This window comes from Phaenicophaeus curvirostris, chromosome Z (genome assembly GCF_032191515.1).
Source record: "Phaenicophaeus curvirostris isolate KB17595 chromosome Z, BPBGC_Pcur_1.0, whole genome shotgun sequence".
NCBI classification, from domain to species: Eukaryota; Metazoa; Chordata; class Aves; order Cuculiformes; family Cuculidae; genus Phaenicophaeus; species Phaenicophaeus curvirostris.
In genome coordinates this window covers 12,557,670-12,576,223 of record NC_091431.1, presented here as the reverse complement: position 1 = coordinate 12,576,223, position 18,554 = coordinate 12,557,670, and the positions used below count along the sequence as shown (strand labels likewise).

Genomic DNA, 18,554 nt, shown 5'->3' with positions numbered 1-18,554 from the left:
GCGAGGTTCAAACTGGATATCAGGAAATAGTTTTTCACAGAAAGGGTCATTGGGCACTGGCAGCAGCTGCCCAGGGAGGTGGTTGAGTCACCATTCCTGGAGGTGTTTAAAAGATGGGTGGATGAGGTGCTCAGGTACATGATTTAGTGTTTGATAGGAATGGTTGGACTCAATGGTCCAAAAGGTCTTTTCCAATCTGATGATTCTATGATTCTATGATTCTAAGACCACATCCACAGCCTTTCCCTCATCCAGTAGTCGAGTCACTTTGTCATAGAAGGCGATCAGGTTGGTTTGGCAGGACCTGCCTTTTGTGAACCCATGTTGACTGGGCCTGATCACCGGGTTCTCTTGCATGTGCTTCATGATAGCACTCAAGATCACCTGCTCCATGACTTTCCCTGGCACTGAGGTCAGACTGACAGGCCTGGAGTTTCCTGGATCCTTCCTCCAACCCTTCTTGTAAATGGGTATAACATCAGCCAGCCTCCAGTATAGCTAGTGAAGGGGGTTTAGAAGGACAAGAGGAGCAAGGCACATGATTAGACAGTTCCCTTATTCCCAGTTTATCAGTCTCATGAGAACCTGTTACAGCAACAGTGCTAATTCTGCCTGTTTAAAATATGCAAGAAACGGATTGGTATGGATTATACTGATAGCATCATCTGGTAATAACCAGAAGGTAAAATCAGCTCTGCAGGATGAACAAGCACACTTTGTCTCAGAAAACATGAGCTTTAGAGGGCACTGCCATACCCAAAGCTACTATGCACAGCAGTGTAGAGTGTGTATCTTACACCACTACAGCTGGTAATTTTGACAGGCTACCACTGATTAGTCTCAGGTTTTTATTGTCTGACAGACAAGCAAACCACAGGCACACCACTGCTCTCAAGATGCTGAGCAAGATCATCTACTTAGTAGCACAGGCACCCTGAACTGCTTCCAACATTGTCATCAACCTAAATCCATCATGCCTGTGTGTAAGCAGAGGGAAACAAGCTGGCCCATGCTCTGCCACTCCATGCAGAATACTGTGATTTGTATTTGCACCTTCTCATTTACTCTCATTCAGGTTCCCAGACATTCATGTTTCTGCTTGTTTCCTTTGTGAAGCAGATAACGCTTGGCAGTAACTGGCCACAGGCAACCTCACCAAGTCCCCAGAAGCTTGTCTGTTATGTCAGGTTATAAACCAAAGATGTCTGGGGCTTTTTTTCCCTCTGAAGTGCTTTCATAAAGCAACTAAGTGCTCTGAAATCCACATCCAGCCTGTGTGTTGTCTCTGCTAATAAAGATCTCTGGAACTCTCTCAAGGTGTTTAAAGACCACTGCAACACAGTTTACAAAGATCACAAACAACTATTTCGATCTATTCTTTAAAATTAAAAAGTCATTTGTTTACTAAATCTGGGTTTGCAAAAGATTTTCTAAAATACTCGGGTTTGTATTACTTGTGAATTAAAAGCGCTACAGTTAGTACATTATTGCCTTCTTCCTTGCTAGAAATCAGTGCCAAATTACAGGCTTATTTGGAGTTCCCAGACTTTCTCTCTAACAGAAGAAAGGATAAGTGGGACAATGATATCTTAAATGCTCAGAAGAAAGAGTGAAAATCATATCACAGTATCCTTTTCACTGCTGGGGAGCTTCCACCACTTTGTTTATACACATTTTAAATTATAGCACCGGCTATCTCCATTCATGTACAATTCCCAAGGGAGACTGATGGGATTTGATAGAAAAGAATTAACCTAGAATTACAAGGTATAACGCTCATAATCTGTCTTTTGGCGTGGAGTTGAGCCGGGAAGTTAAGGGTAAGCCTTTGACCAGATGTCTACAGTTCTCCCACTTAGATCCTCATAGTAAGCCTCCAGCTTAGACAGAGAAAAGGATCAAGATGCTGCTGTACTGGAGCCATCACTAGTCAGTGTAGTGGATAATACTCAGCTTATTTGGCTCTGAAGGCTCCAAAGGAAGAAAAATAGTCTATGAGGATGAAGAGGAGAGGCTGTAATTTGGAAAATAAAAGGAAAACAGATACTGAGAAAGGAATGGATGCTATTTTGTCAGGACACAAAGCAGGGTGGGTGAAGCAGATACAAAGCCAGGAAAAATCTTATCTTCTGAAAAAAAAAACAGTAAAAAGATTTTATTTTGCAAGTTTTTATATCTTTATTTCATTCCAAAGGCTCTATTACTGATCGTCTCTCCAGAACTTGTCAAGCTGGCTGAAAAGATACGCATTTGGTTTGGTACTACAGGAACAAACTCCCATCACATGAAATCTCTTACAAGCGATTTTTTTTCTCTCATCTCATTTCCCAAGGCATTCTTGAGTTGATCATCAATATAGAACAGACATTAACTGGCTAAACAGTCTGTTAAGTATTTTTCCTTTTATCAGTTTGTGAAAAATCTGCACAAACTACATACGACTGCTAGCAGATTAAAATACCACTAGTTTCACTGAGACAGATGCATACTGCTAAATATAGATTTTACAAAACTGTTGGTTTCTAAGTTCATAGGACTCATTTGCATTGCTTCTCAGTGGCTCTTTCTCATCCCCTATGTCATTATCTTTCACTTGTGCAAAATAGGCAGGAGAGGCTTTGCATTCATAATGCCTTTCAAGAGATTTCAGGTGGATCAACATATGAAGAGCATAGGCAAGAACCAGGAGCAGAATCAGCGACATAACCAATCCCATAAGTATTGCTGGAGAGAAAAAGGATGCACAGTCTTTTGCATAGGCAAAATGTCCTTCTTGAACGTTAAAACCTTGAATCTACAAAGAGAACAAAAGGGCTTATATTAAATGAAGTATTTGCTGTCCTGGTTACAAACAACTTCCTGAATTTGCTCCTGATGCCAGTAAGAATTTTTAATTTAATTTAATTAATTTAATTTATTTAATAATTTAAATTAATTTAAAATTTAATTTATTTAATTAATTTAATATCTGCTTATTGCAAAATAGTTCCTATCATAATGCTGAGTTTGTCCAGGTCAGTCTTCTAGACAGCATCAGTTATCCTAGTCCCCTTCACTCTACTGCACAAGAATTTACAGTTATGTTTTAAATAAATTCTTCTATGATTACTCTTGATAGCTTAGTCATTTATAATTGTAAGCATGGTATCTATCAAGTTAATGGTTAAGATTTGCAGAATCATTTGTTGAGAATCTCCGTAGTCTGCATTTCCAACTGCATAAACTTCAACATGACAAGCAAATATTCTCAATTGCCTACCCTAAAATTAGATTTTTCTCATCACCTCCAAGTGTGCAATATAACGCAGCAAATCTTCTAAAATACATGAAGTTGCATTCAACTATGGTAAGTTTTTCTTAGGACTGTAGTTCTAACATGGTGTTTACCACCAGAATTCAGGGAATTGACTGTCTGCCCCACTAGATATGTTCACGGGTATTTATCACATGGTGGGAAAAGGGGGATCAACTTTCCCCCAAACCCTTTTTTCAGCTCTTCATTGCCTATGACTTCAGCATCTAAAAGCAAGGCATCCTAGTAAAGTCATCTTAGGCTTCAAATGCAGAAAAATAGGCACTTTCAGACGATGATTAATCTCATCCTAAAATAAGAACTTAAGATGAGTCAGAGGAATTATCCACTGGCTTTAAAGGCAGACTGGGGTGACTATAATCAGGGCACAAAGTTAAAATTACCAGGCATCAAAAGTTAAGGGAGATGAATCCCATACTTGGTGACCAATGCTGTTACAGATGCTGGTTTGAGAGCCCCACTCAGAGTGGTGGAACACTGGAAGTTAAATTTATGCTCTGCACTAAAGGGAAACCTAAGTGAGAGTCTACAGATAGTCTACATAGCCTTTCATTTCCTTTGACAGGAAGAGAAGTATAACAGTTTGTTTTCATCTCTGCTCAATTTCCATTTCAAGTTCCATGAAGATCCTTTAGACTGTACATGGTAGGTCACTTCTCTTGGCTGTGAAGTGCAAAGTTTCCCATCAGTCTATGTATAGGATCCATTTGACTTAATTCCATTGTATTACCTGGAAATCAGTAAAAGTGACTTCCCAAAGCTTTGAAAGATCATTTGCAGAGCTGGGTATGAGGAGGGCATCATATCTCTGCAAGCTGCTCACATGTTCACAGTGGTAGGAGTAACTTGCTGGTGCATATATTCTGGTTGCATTAAACGTTGCTTGTATAGAGTGATTATAAAGAAGTTGCAGGCTGTGTAAACTGAACCAGTTCTGAACAGACAGCTGGTAATAGCTCGTTGTCAACAAAAATCTGAAAATGTTGTATGGGAAGAATATGAGTAAGAAAACAAGTACAACTAAAAGTCCTAACTATTACACTGAGCAATCTTAGAAGTCACACTAGTATTACTTGAGTTTCATTAATTTATACCAGTGTGAGCACCAGCTCCTTCTTTTAAGTCTGGTAAGTGATTTGAGTTTCATCACTCTTGCAGTGGAAGGATTTTTCTGCTCTCTCACACAGGGAGAAGAAATGTCAGAGTTTTTTTAAAGACGATTGAGAAAAATCTTTATGCAACATTGGTATTGCACATCCATCCAAGATACAGGAAACTATTTATCAAGAAATGTTTTCTTTGCCAAGAAACAAACATAAAGTAGGTTACAGTCTGGTGCCTCAGCAGCCCATGCTATCAGTACTTGTGGCAAAATTGCCAGGCAAAAAGGTAACTAATTAGTAAGGCTTAGCAAAAATCTCTGACACGGAAAGGTTCTATTCAAAAGAGATGACTCAAACTCTTCTTGTGAATAGCAAAGTTGACACAGAAGAAGAAGAAATTCCTTAATAAAACAAGGCAGAAGTTATCTGTAAAATGACAGACCTGTTAAACACAGATGTCTTGAATACACAATCAGCAGTTCTACCACATTATTTTTGCTTACATAAATTCTCTCAAAACAAATTGCACAAGCAACTGCATAAGAATGGATAACACATAATATATTCTTTATCACTTTTATCTTTTCTTTAAACATCTAATATTTTCTCTATTATATAAACTTACCTAATAACAAGTCCCTTTAGATTGCCAACATCTCCAAACTTCAAAGAAAGCCTAGGTCAAAAAGCAAGTAATGTCAGGCTAAATAAATACTTCAGAAATCTTAAGAGAAAAAAGCAGCACAAAAGATTAAGCACAGTTACACATACAGCTTCTTGCTTGGTATACCTTTGAAGTCAATAGAAAAAAAACCCTGAAAAGATTAAATCTTCCTCCAGTGAAATCCAGTGGTTCTGCTGTTAATTTGAATGAGGCCTAGACTATCCAAAACGAAGAGAACTGCATGCTCAACTTCCAACACACTTCAATCCTACTTCTTCCAACATCAGTTGATAACTACGTTAATTTGTTCTGTGTTCTGGTTCTCAAGCTGTGATATCTTACTCATTAATCACTTCTGTATGTCATTATAAAGTGCAAACAGCCACAACAGTTTTATCTTTTTAGATATTAAAGCATAACAAATACAGATGACACCTGAGTTCAAATTCCACACGTGCATCTTTACAGCAATATAAATACTCCAGCTGTGAGGTAGGTTTGCAAAGCTTATCTGTGGTGACCACAGGCACCTGAAGTTTCCTAAAGTGAAAGGACCTAGCCAGTTAACTGTAAACCCAAATATACTCTGCCAACCTTCTACCATCTCTGGAATTAATGCATTGTAGCACTCCATGATTGAGTAGCATGCTCTTTTTTTGGCTTAACAATAATACTTTGCTTCCTAAAACTTGCATAATAGATCCCAGTGTTGACATAACATTTTCAGACTAAGTTAGAGACAATAGATGGTGAAACCATGAAGCATCCAAAAGACTTCCAAACCTAAAGCTGTAAAAAAAAATTAAAAAACCGCTAGCCCTATTATTTCATTCAAGACCTAGAAGATTTCTTGTGCCTTGACAAACACTGGTCCAATAAGCCAGGACACTGAACCGACCCTACCCCTTGCTTTATTACAAAGGTAAATGATAAACAGTGGAGGATTAGACAAAGGCAAACACAGCATTCAACTCAATGGCCTGATCTAGAAGCGGATGCATAAGAAAACCCTGAAGGTTAGATTATTATGTTCATCTAGAAAATGCACACTTGTTCAGTGTCGTATTTTTTTTCATGGCCCCAGCTGCTTTGCATTTATTTTGCAGTATAACCAGCTTGAAAGCTGGCCTAAAGCCACAACAGAGTATTGTCTTAACAAAGAAGGGTGGCAAAAGATAAAGGGACTTTTCTGGGATGAGAAAAACTGGCCAATTCATTGTTGAGCACTCAGCCACGAACTGGCATAATTTAGATCAGTCCTTAAGCCTGAGATTACAGTACAGCATTCAAGGCAGTTTTTCCGTTTCTTCTCTGCTGCAGTCAAACACAGGTTGATGAATGTCTAACCCAAAACTTGAATTTTGCAATTACACTGAGTCTAATCCCGACTCAGGAGCCCAGATTATACATCTTCCTGTCCACGGAGCATGATTTCTACATCGAGGGATCTCAATCACTACTCAGATGCTATCAGTGGCTATGAATGAACAGATACTTGAAACATACAGTTTCTGATGACTTGACAGCTGAATCTAGCAGGGATGCTACAGATCTGTTCATGCAGTCTGCCAAATGTCCTCATAAATCCATCCTAGCAAGAGCACAGAATAGGCCAGGCCTTTCTTGGTTAGGATTCTGGAGACCATTCAAAGGGCAGGAATCAGTAGGCTAGTATTTCTCAGTGCATCCCAAAAAAGCAAAGCACAGAATGTCCAAGAAAACATAACCAATGGGAAGCGGTAGCGTTTTCCCCGTTCTCTCTCACTTCACAAAGCAGAGGAGAAAAGGCATAGTAATCACAGTGTATCTCTCGACACCAGCAAAAAATGGCAGTCTCAGCTTCAAACTAAGCAGCAAGGTCCTGCCTGCCTCTAGCAGCTGTGTCTCTAGTTTGAGGCTACTCAGAAAGTGAGGGGACAAACACAAAGATCAGAAGACATGGCAGATAAGACAGCATTGGACTCAGATTTTGAGATCAAACCCCCAGCACAGAGAAGCGCTAATCAAGGCTATGCCGTGGATATTCTGCTTCCTGACTCTTCCTGCAGCTTTCTTAACAATGGGTTCTACAAATTCCCAGATATCTTCCAACACAATGCATCAAGTCAAATATACAGCCCCATGGTGGGCTGATCTCAGCCAGCAGACCCATGCAGCCACTCACTCATTCTGCCTGTCCCACCCCACAGCAGGACAGGGGAGAGAGTAGGAAGAGCAAGAGAGGGAGAACTCATAGGTCAAGATAGCATTTAATAATTGAAGGAAAGAGGGGGGAAAAAACACTGAGGTCTTGCAAGGGCAGTCACTGATTATTTCCCACATGCAGAACAGTGCTCAGCAAATCTCAGACCAATGGGCACCCTGGAAGATACAACCCCTACCCACTTCCCTTGCTAACCTCAAGTTACTCACTGTGGGGGCAGCGTGACAATGAAAGCCTGGACACTGTGCAAGCACTGCTCATTAACATAGAAAAAAAGCAGTGTGCTATCCACACTGCTTTAGCTATAAATCCAAAACACAAGAGAATTGTCTCCCTCCCAGCCAGAGACAGGACAGGTCCTAATTTCTTAGAATTCTGTATTTATAGAATGAATCATCGCCACTGTAACTGACAGAAGTATCTATGACAGACGGGCAGACAGAGTAACCTGCTCAAATCCAACAGCCTCCAAACAGCAGCTCCAGTAGGAGTTTGCAGTCCACCACTGTACCGCTCTTCTGATTTTTCAAGCCTTCTGAACAAGTATAAAAATATGCTTTGTGTTTTGAAATCCTCACTTTCATGCAAGTGTATTTTCTATTAGAATCATTAGGTTGGAAAAGTCTTTTGAGATCATCAACGCCAGCCACACCTCTACAGATTCATCTGTAGAGCCAAAGGCTACAATCATCACTAATAAGATTTTTTTTTTCTGAATTGCAGGACAAAATAGAAGAATGAAAGTTTGTTATTACATTTTTTTTATTTTTATAATAATACCACTCCGTTTTCTGCCTGCCTAAAAATAGTGCTGTATTAGTTCAGACACTGATGATGTAAAATTCAGACCTCCTTTGTTGAACACAATATCACAGGCAGAAAATCTGATTTTTTTTCAACTACACTTTCAGATTCCTTGTAAGTTCATTAAAATTTCTGTGCACTTTGTGTCACCTCTCCCAGATATGTAATGAGAAAAAGGAAACAACTACTTTCTGTGGAAATGTCTTTAGATGTACAGGTGAAATATTGTATAGAAGGTAAACAAAACTGCTGGTTTCAGTCATGTTATTTTTATTATTGTGTTTAATCACAGATTTAAACACAATTTATGGGGTAGACTCAATGTTCATGTTCAGCGCGTGCCCAGTTAGGTATCCATCTCCTAATTGTTAGACTCTTGCCTACCAGAGAGGAATCAATGATGTAATATTAGACATGAAGCCAGTCAGCACACAGCATGAAGGGAAAGAAGTGGTCAGGCATATGACAAGGGAAATAAAAAAACCCTACATGCCTTCCTAGTATAGCCACAAGATTAGAGGATTTTGGTTTCAATACATTAATATATAGCTCTCACTTGGGTTTAGCAGAAGCAAAGTTGCTCAACCCTGTTCACGCTGAAAAAAAATCATGACAGACTGGGACGCAGAGTTTGGGTTTTCAGAGGATCTTCAAGTTCACACGCAATTCTGTAATGAATTCACTCTTTGGCATTGGCAACTCACAGACCAAATCCTGGGACTCGGGGCTAACTAATTCTGCTTCTAAATACACATCTGCATCTTATGCCTATGGTTTACACTATTGTCAGCACCCATCCTGTGAAGAGACAAGCAGTCACGCACCACCAACCCTTAAGTCCCCACATTCAGCACTATTCAATTTCCCAAGCAGCTATGTAAAACAGATGAAGTCTAAAGAGATCAACAGCTTCAGCTTCATAGGCACTAAGAGCAAAACTGGCTGGACAAGAAGATTGACTACACCACTGCAAAAGAGGAAGACAGCTATGTACATCTATATGTACCATGGAAGCCTAGTCTGAAAGAAAGTTAACACATGCTGCTGTGTTGCCTCCAACGTCCAGACATGATAGGGAGGATCCTGGCCCTGCAGCTCTACACCACTGTTTTTCTTCAGTATCTATTTACTAGACTTGTTATCTAGTACTACTTCTATTGGCAGAGTAGAATGCCACCTTACATTGCATTGTCTTCACTGCAATTGGAATCTCCAACATCCACTGTTGCATGGACACCAAATGTTTTCTCCGTTAAATCCAGCTGCATGTGGTTTTCAAACTTGATCATGATCCTCTTGGCCCAGAAGAGAATGCAGGGGATGCCATTAACTGTGACGTTGAGAGGGCTGTAGTGGCTGTAGGTGAACGGTCTCCAGGACGTTCTTTCCCACGGTGCTTTCCTGCTCAAGTTGTAGTTGACAACCTGATTGACCACATAAAAGACCAGTAACAGATGATGTGTATTTTAGGAGCCATCCTCCATACTACCAGAATAAATGAGGCCAGCACCTGGAGAGCATCTGCAGAGACAGTTCTCAGCTGCAGCAGTACTGAACTGAGGAAGCAGCGAAGTCTCTAACTAATGACTTACCATCATGGAAATGGGTCCATATAGACCTCTAGCTCCAGCACAACTGGCCAGAGAGACAGCTTAAGTTATATTTCGTCTACCAGGGCAATATTACATTCTTAGCATGCTCCCATCTCACCCCAGCTCACTGTAGAGCTGCCCAATATAAAAAAATTGAAGCAAAGCTAGAATCACATGTTACTCACCCCATCAGGACACTTTCTAGGACACCTGTAAGAATTTCTTCAATACACTGAAGAGGACTCAGCTTGGGCCAAGAACAGTCTACTATGCTGAAAGCATGCTACGCAGGTGAAAAAAACATCTAAGTCTACACATATCCAGGGACAATTTGGCTCCCGAGTGCTCTAAAATTGGGAAAATGCATGCTGCAGAAGAGGATGGCTCAAGTATGGGTCCCTGCCATTACAAAATCAGTTTTCCACAAGATTAGAACCTGGGGATTGCAGCTTCTATGTCATTTGTAGACATTAGAAAAATGCCACATCTTCTAAGCCAAATTTCATAGCAAAAGGAGGGCAATTTGGCTGTCAGGCAATATAACTTGAGACAGTAAGTTACGGCTCAGAAAAGACTTGAAAATTGAGCTGTCATTGCCCTATTTCAAACTAAAATTTCCAGACACCACCTCTCCTCCATCTACATATGTGTACATATCTGAATACAATATCATTTATAACATACGCATGGCAGTTTTGCATGCCATATGATCAAGAAAGTTCAAATCATGTATAAACAAAAGAAGTATTCTGTGTCCTAGTCATAAATTGCATCTTACCAAGCTCCAGAAGGGACGCGGTTAAGCCCCAAAGCTTTGTCTTGGCTTAAAGAGAGATTTTTTTTTTTTCTGCTGTTCAGATTAGCGAATCCTGTCTCCCAGCCCAGACCTTGAAGGACCCCTTTTGATACTTGACCTTACATACGGCACAAGACTGCTTTAGAAATAAAATTAGTAAGTACTCTCAGCGACAAGCTGAAAGCAAGTTAAGATCATCATAAGAAAACGTGATTCCACAGCCAGCAAGAAACTTTGACTATGACTGTCATTTGTGTAAATGGTAAGTCTGTCTTCTCGGATGTTCAGGTTACAGACTTAATCAACAGTTTACATTAGATTGCATCACCTGCAGTTGTTTTCTTTTTTCAAGGAAGTCTTTTTTTTAGTACCAAGCTATATAAGCAAAGTACTAGCCACAGCAATCAAAAGGCACTGTAAAGAATATGGATGATAGAATTTGGTTCTTTCAGTAAGATCCCGTGCCCAAACCCACTGCTAGTCAGCACTAGCAACAGCAACTGAAGTCTGACCTCACTTCTCAGAAAAGCAAAAGGTATCTTGTACAGCAGGCAGTGAATCGGTACCACATCACAATGATTGAGATGGTTTTGTTGACTCTTTCTTATAAGCAACATATTATTTAATTCAATAATCCAAACTAAAAGATATAAACACGCCATGAAAAAAACTTTACAGATATAGTCCTTCAAACGTTACCTGTGTAATGGCTGCTTGATTTACAATAAATTTTGGCTTCACACCACCATCAAAACGTCGACCTGCAGAAGAAAGGATGTTATAAGCCCACAAAGAAAACATCCAATCATTTATAAAAGCATAATCTCACACATTCTTATGTAAACAATAATAATATCTGCACTAAATGTGCATTTTAGAACACCTGATTTTGTTTCAAAAAATATTTAGCTTGGTGCAAATATTGCCTCAATTCTGATTCCATCTTCTAGTTTTCTTTACCTTGCTCATACAACAAGTTTCCTCTTCCTTTCACTGAACTTCTTGTCACCCTCACTGGGAATAACTCCAGAGCCCCAAAATGACAGGATTCAGCCTGTACATGTATTTATTCATCCCAAATACACTTAGCAAAAGCTCCTTCATTCTTCATACAGCAAACTCTGTTGTCAAAGGTTGCGAGTTGAATTGCATGGCAAAAGAGCACAACTATGGATAAGAATATCTTTCCCTGCCCTGGCCAGAGACAGGAAACTGTGACAAATAACCTGATGGCTCAGCTGCTTGCCAGGAGAGTGAAGTTTCACAGGTGATAGATCATTTCATGGACCATCTCACAGCTCCACCTTCAACCATTTCATCCTCTTTTAATTTGATTTTTAAAAAAAAAAGAGTGAATACTTCTTTCTTCCAAAATCTTATTGTTATCCCAGAATCAGTCAGTAAATCATTATTTTACCCAGGCAAATCCTTTAGAGGGTATTTTTTAAGAAGGGATATGCTTTAACAAAACATGACAGAAGAGTCACTAATGTCGACAGAAGCAGCAGCTGGCAATGAAGATCTTTTACTGCCACACTAAGAGAACCAGTATCCAGGCACTCAGCCCACTAAAAGTCTTACCATTTCTTTGCAGAGACTCTAGATCTGAAGACACAGGTGAACTAGAAGAGAGGAGAAACATATTTACTGTACAACAGCTGGATTTAAAGTCTGCAGCAAGTTTACTAGGAGAGCTTGTGGTCCTGCTTCATTCAATAAAGCATTCAAAACAAACTCAGATCCTTGGCTAGTTAATGTCACAGAAAAAGGGCAAAATAAGCCCAGAGCCAGTGTACCTAGACTAAAAATGACTCATTTTCAGATGTCCCTCAGGTGGATCAACCCCACCAGGCATTCTCACGTCCTTAACACATCACTAAAAGCTTCATTACCCTTCTTGCCCCTTTCCATGGAACATCAGTTCAGTTTAGAGACTGAACCAGTTTCAGTGCATAAGCAGGGGAATACAAGGACAGCACTGCACCATCCTCAGCCCCCAGTGAGGATCAGAAGCAAGATGCTGAATTCCTCCAGGACTGAGCAAATGCACTGAGCTAGCTATGCTTTAAGCCCAACTGAGCAGTCATATAAAGATCTCCTGAATGGTTCCAAGCAATCCCAAATCCCACAGAAGTCAGCTGCAATGTAGGAAGCAAGTGCAGCACATCTCAAATGACTACTACCAGCCTTGCAAAATTTTCAGCCTTTGATTTTTTCCTTTTGTATAATTTCAGTCTTCAGCTGATGCAAGTATGATCTGAATTCCTGAACTAGAAAATCAAAGCCACTAGATTCACATACATCACCAGATCTATAAGATCAAGCAAAGCCCAAGAACCAGCTCTCCCCTAGGAAGACACTCCATTCCTTAAGTCACAGGAACACCTTCCTGTCCCCTCCACAACATGGCAGCTTCCTTGGTAGCTGCAGTGCCTTGCAGTGGCTTGATCCTGACATGTCTCAGCTTCTCAAGCGTGCTGCTAGCATTCCCCAGCAAATGAACACACTGACCTTCACAGCTGAGTATCGTCCCACAGGGACTCTGTACTCTGCCCTACTTCTGCCTGCACAGCGCTTTCCAAGCCACACGTGATAGTTGGAACAGACCTGCTTCACCATCACCTCACATGGAAATGCATTCCTAACTTCTTTTCTTGCCTTGTTTCTTATCGCCAGTCCAGTCTACCACAAAAGCAAAATACTTGAAGAGATATACACTAAGACCAGCATATAAGGACTAGGAATAAAAGCAGTTTTCAGTATTAATGTCTAAATTGTACCATAAGATATCTGAATTGCAAAGTCAAGCCTTGGCCTCTTTGGGGAGGCCCTGAACAGCTGGGTGAATCCACTCCCCGACGGACACCCTGGGTAGGGAAGTCCGGGTTACCAACGAGCGTGTGCTGTGGGACTGATTCCAACCTGATTTCCACTGTGGCATCCTTAATCACAGATAAATGAGTCCAAACAATGTGAACACCACCAGTAGAGAAACATGGGACAGCTTAGAGCATGTCCTGCTTGTTGCCTGACAGTCAGGGAGCTCAATCACACTGAATATGGGCTTGCCTGAAACCCACAGCAATGTTACCAGCTTCAGCAAAGCCCAGATCTCACATGCAGTGTCTTGCTTACACTCAAAGAGAGCAGCAGGCTCTTTCTTCTGATTAGTGTCTCTCCAGCAAAAATGTCCTTTTGCAGGTGTACTTTCTGCTGCTACAAAAAGATTGGTTGCATCCCCATGCAAACTCTTCAGACCCAGGCAGCAAAAAAAGGCAAAAGTGAAGCAGAGTCTGTATTCCAGCTTGTCTTTTTGCTGCCAAACACCAGGTCTGATGAGCAGCTTTGCCCCAGACCGCTGGGCAGGCTGCTCAGTCCCTTCATCAACTAGGTCAACAAAACATACGATGGTCTCCAGAGAAAACATAACAGCACAAAAAGAGCACCAGGCTCTGCAGCACCACAGGAGTGACTGGAATCTGAGCCAAAAGAACCTTAAAAAGATCTTTTTCAAAGAAGTTCCATGTCAAGAACACTATTTAAAATCAATCTGGCAGTTTATATCAAACACAGCGAGACCAACTTCCTCCTCAAGTCAAACATTCCCGTCAAGTCATATCTGTTAAATCCCAGTGACTGCAAGGAGAACGTGCACTTTCAGACTGGGTCCCACTTCCATCTACTGCAGTTTGTGTGCCAGGTTTAGTCCTCGGCTGAGGTGTCCAAGCTGCCAACAATGAGCAGTCTTCAGAGAGTGGTACAAATAATGCTCATTTTAACAAACAGGCAGCAAAAGACAAAGCTAAAATGGACCAGATCTTATTTTCTGTCTCAGACAAAACTCTCTTAGGTTGTTTAACAATTTGAAACATGGGGCTTGTGATTTGATGCAGTTTTATTTTTCTTTTCTAGTCTTCATGACTGTGTCTTCAGGCTGGAATACGCTAATTTTGGGGCATTTTTTCATGATAATGCCTACAAAGATGAGGCACATCAAAAGAAACTAAGGTAAATTATTTAGTTATACTAACTTTAAATTTTTATTTGTTCTTATATATATTTAGTAATGCTTAGTTGTGCTTCTATCTTCTTCCTATGCATGTAGTTAAAAGCTCACAGCCCATTATTCCAGTCTGCAAATCACTATGATGTAGCATGCAGACTAAAACATTGGGATGAGGGGAAACTAGTATAAAATAGCACAATTTGCTTTATTCCCTCACTTGACTTGAAAGGTTTTTATGTTAATCTAGGAAGAGGAAGGGTTGGTTGTGTTTTCATTTAAAAAATTAAAAATGCTTCAGTTAAAAACAACATTCCCATCTGGGATAAGGATATCTTGGTCATGCCAATGAAATAACCTTAAGGAATGCTAATTGATAGGCAATATCAAGCCTATCAAGGGCTTACAATTAATACATGAGCCATACTCATTGCAAACGTCTCTGTGGGATTACATCCTGACCTGAACAGCTATAACACCGCCCTCAGGTACAGGCTCGTGACAATGCATTTTGACTCCTCAATATCGCATGTAAAACCACAGCAATACACAAGACACACTGCTACAGAAGAAATGCCAAGTTTCTGCTCTCAGCATGAAGATGCTCAAACGTAGATGAATGTGTACAGCTAATGAAACATTCATGCTTTCACGGTGAATGCAGTGGAGAGAGTGACCTGGGAACCACTGCTAAGTACCACAGTAAGACAAATAGGATCAGCCACGCAGCAAGCACACCTGGGAGCCAGCACACACTTGGGAGCACACATGTGAAGTAACCCACCCCTTGGTACTCCTGTTTGTTACTCTGTTTATTAGCAATACCAGCTACCTCCTCACCTCCCATGCAATGCACTCAGCCCCAACAGAGAAAAAAAAGGGAAAGTCATCACAGCAAGGCTTGAAGTTGTTGTTCTGCCTTGCTATTGCAAGATCAATATGGCATAGCATATCTATGGCACAGAGGAAGGATTGCCTCTTGGTTTATGAGCAAGCATGAGTTGATCCTGATGTTATCAGTCCTGCCTTCGACACTTATAGCCCTGAGGTGTCACAGAAGTGTGTAATCTGGGACAGGAACCGGTGGCCCTCAATAGCCATCCTGCTGTCAAATCAGCAGCCTCTCCAAGCAAAAGGCAAGCTGGAGAATCTACAGGTGATCTCTGGCAATCACGCCCTTTTGTCCTCAGCTGAAGTATGTTTCATAGAAAACATCGAAAGAAAAAATGGGAAAATAACAATTATTTTAAAATATGTATTCCCTCTTGTATATAAAAGATGTTAATTACATGTACAAGAGACAAGAAAACAGCTAGTACTAAAGCATTTTTCTCCATTGCCTGCAAAACTATCAGAAACCCACAGCTAGGACTGCAAATCAGTGACAGCAATTCATTTTTAGCACATTGAATTAGAGCCTAGATTTTTAAATTAGGCATTTTTTCCAGCCACTCTACCCCAAGACTTCAAATTCATTTGCATACGTGGTATACATTTTGAGGACTAATATTTTTCCTGACCAATTAGTAAATACTAGCCCAGACACAGAGACATGCATGTTGTATGTTGAATTTACCACATCAAGTATGTCAGGAACCCACATGAAATTGGATTAGCCCTAATACAAAGCCCTGGGAGGACTAATCACTATGTAAAACCCAATTAAATAAGATTATAAGTATAAAGAAGTGTAAATTCCCTCTTATCAGATGACATGATCCATCTCCATAAGGCAACAAAGTCTGGCTTGTTTTTCTGAAAAAGTTCATATAGACTCCAGCCCTTGCAGACTTGCATTCGAGTTTTTTGTCCACTCAAACAAACCGTGTATATAAGTCTGGCACTCAAAACCGAGGAATTGTGCAAGTCACGGACAGTTTTCAGGCCACCAGGTTAAAAAATCTACATTCATAGTGTCTTTTACTCTTCATATTGCTGCTCTGACAAACTCCATTGAATGGCAAAATGTACTCTACTGCAGTATTTTGCTTACTTCAGAATTATCATTATACCACTAATATCGCCCAGATGAAGACTACCTCACTGGACGCTGAACTAGGTTTAATTAACTTATGAAGCATTTATTTGAAAAATAACATGTGAACCTTCAAATGCACTAAAAACAAAGTCAGAACGAAAGGTGATGAATGCTTGCCAAGTGCCTGGTAGCAATTAGATGGTTTTAGTCCTAGGGACACTGGTTATGAGTAATGTCAATGAAGTTATTGAAATTACAAACCTGTAAGCCTGGGAGCCCAGATTCACAGCAAAAGCTAGTTCCTTCTAAGAAGCAGCGTAACAAGAACTATTATTAAATTTTAAATCTATCTATTCAAGTTCTACCACCAAGAAGTATTTACAAACCCCATGATTCTTAAGAGTTTTTAAATTTAGCATATTCTGTGTCATATTTTCATAGACTTATGTGTGATTTGACACAGGGGGACAAATTCACATAATTATTTTACAACATACTCAGTACTGGGATTTGATCTATACTTTAACAGATCAGAATGACAATATATTCAGGGTTTCATTTTTAATAAAAGAAAAGAAATCGCGTTCATAGAACTTCCAGCAGATTAACACTGTGCAGGCACAATCCCACCTCCACTAAATGCAAAGGCAAAATTCCCATCCAATTCACTGTCATCAAGATGACAACTTCATATCTCAGTATTTATGGGAATAAATTCGGATATGATTGCAGAAAAGTGTAAATGTATTAAGAAGACATTAACATCTGAAAACTGGCCGAGGAGAACAGCAAGTAAGCTATTTAAATGAAAACATATTGTAGTATTTGTTGATAACTGACTACTAGATCTGTTAATACAAGCTTAAGCAAATCACCACAAGTCCTTCTTGCCTTAAATGCACAGATTTTACTGCCAGCTGTGATCTTCATCAGCATATTTGATCTGTGTGTTATTAGTGACTTTGGGGTATTATTCAATACATACAGTTTGGGCCGTTTTTACTTTTGCAATGTTTGGCTCTAGAAAGTCCACTCTTTTCCCTGCTGTGATTTGTGCTTCCATTCTATATTTCATTAGAGAATGAAACAGCACTATAAACAATGATAAATCCACATTTCTAGTAATTCCGTAGGTTTAATACCTCTTTGAAATATTGGATTAATGCCATGAATATTCATTCTATACAAGTAGACTATTTCAGCTCTTAAGTTTGAGTAGTTTTCACACTCTTGCTGTTGTTCTATTTATAACTTCATTTCTACATTTGACCAGGGAGTCAGTGTGAGAGTCATTAAAATGCAATGAAATTTAAGACATATGCCCAGAAAACACAAATTTTAAACCCATTTCTAGTACTGTTTATCAAGTTGTTTTAAATATTTTTTTCATGCACTGTATGCTCTGAAATAATTAATTTCTGTATTAGCAGTGGTTAATTTCAGTGATACAGAGATTATTTGCTAATTAGCTGCTTTCAAATCTGAAGAGAAAATTAAAACAATGTCCTGACATTCTAAACTGCAATCAAATCCACATCCACAGAGCACAGATGACCAAATGACAGCATTTAAAACATGCACTCAACTCCACCAATAGCTTGTTGATGCACATTCAATTACTGACCTGCCATCCACTGCTGCAATCATTTGCTCTACAGACCCTGCAAACCCCACACACAAAAAAAGCAGTAGGAAGCTAACAGCAGCATTTCCTTCCATTGAGAAGAGATCCAGTCCCTCCACACCCAGTACATCTGTTCCTCTGGTCCAGCGGGCAGCTGAGCGCCCACGCTCTGCCTGGCAGCATGATGACCAGTACATACAGCCAATCGCAGGCAGGATTCACCACACCGTCACCATATCGGTACCCACGGGAGAAATTCATCCTGTAGTCAGATTTATTCTGACAGCTGACACCTACCGCTGGCACGTCCCAGCTTCCTTGTGAATTAAAGATCACACATTCTGAGGAAATTAAATTGCACTAGAATGTGAACTGTTTGCTAAGAAAAAAAACAACAAACCCAGATGGTCTCTCCAGGCTCTAATATCACTCCAAAGAGCATTTCTTACCTGTACTCAACCCTAACCTTAAAAA

At 40.0% G+C, this 18,554-nt stretch overlaps 1 protein-coding gene across 1 annotated transcript; it reads right to left on the bottom strand.

The window, feature by feature from the left end:
- Positions 1–821: 821 nt before the first annotated feature.
- LOC138733281 (V-type proton ATPase subunit S1-like protein) lies at positions 822–18,278 on the bottom strand. Its single transcript, XM_069880338.1, has 7 exons — positions 18,081–18,278; positions 12,057–12,097; positions 11,175–11,236; positions 9,270–9,511; positions 5,042–5,092; positions 4,044–4,287; positions 822–2,794 (listed from the first exon to the last, which is right to left on the bottom strand). Exons 1-7 carry the CDS (start codon positions 18,275–18,277, stop codon positions 2,492–2,494), a joined length of 1,140 nt encoding a protein of 379 aa, XP_069736439.1. The 5' UTR covers position 18,278; the 3' UTR covers positions 822–2,491.
- Between the last annotated feature and the right edge of the window lie 276 nt (positions 18,279–18,554).

Bases quoted from the DNA above. Each gene is read 5' to 3' on its own strand.
- LOC138733281 (XM_069880338.1), bottom strand. From the start codon at position 18,277: ATGTACTGGTCATCATGCTGCCAGGCAGAGCGTGGGCGCTCAGCTGCC. The intron at 9,512-11,174 runs GTAACGTTTGAA...GTGGTCAATCAG, and splicing joins ATCAAGCAGCCATTACACAG to GTTGTCAACTACAACTTGAG. The intron at 5,093-9,269 runs GTAAGGTGGCAT...TTTTTGACCTAG, and splicing joins TGCAGTGAAGACAATGCAAT to GCTTTCTTTGAAGTTTGGAG.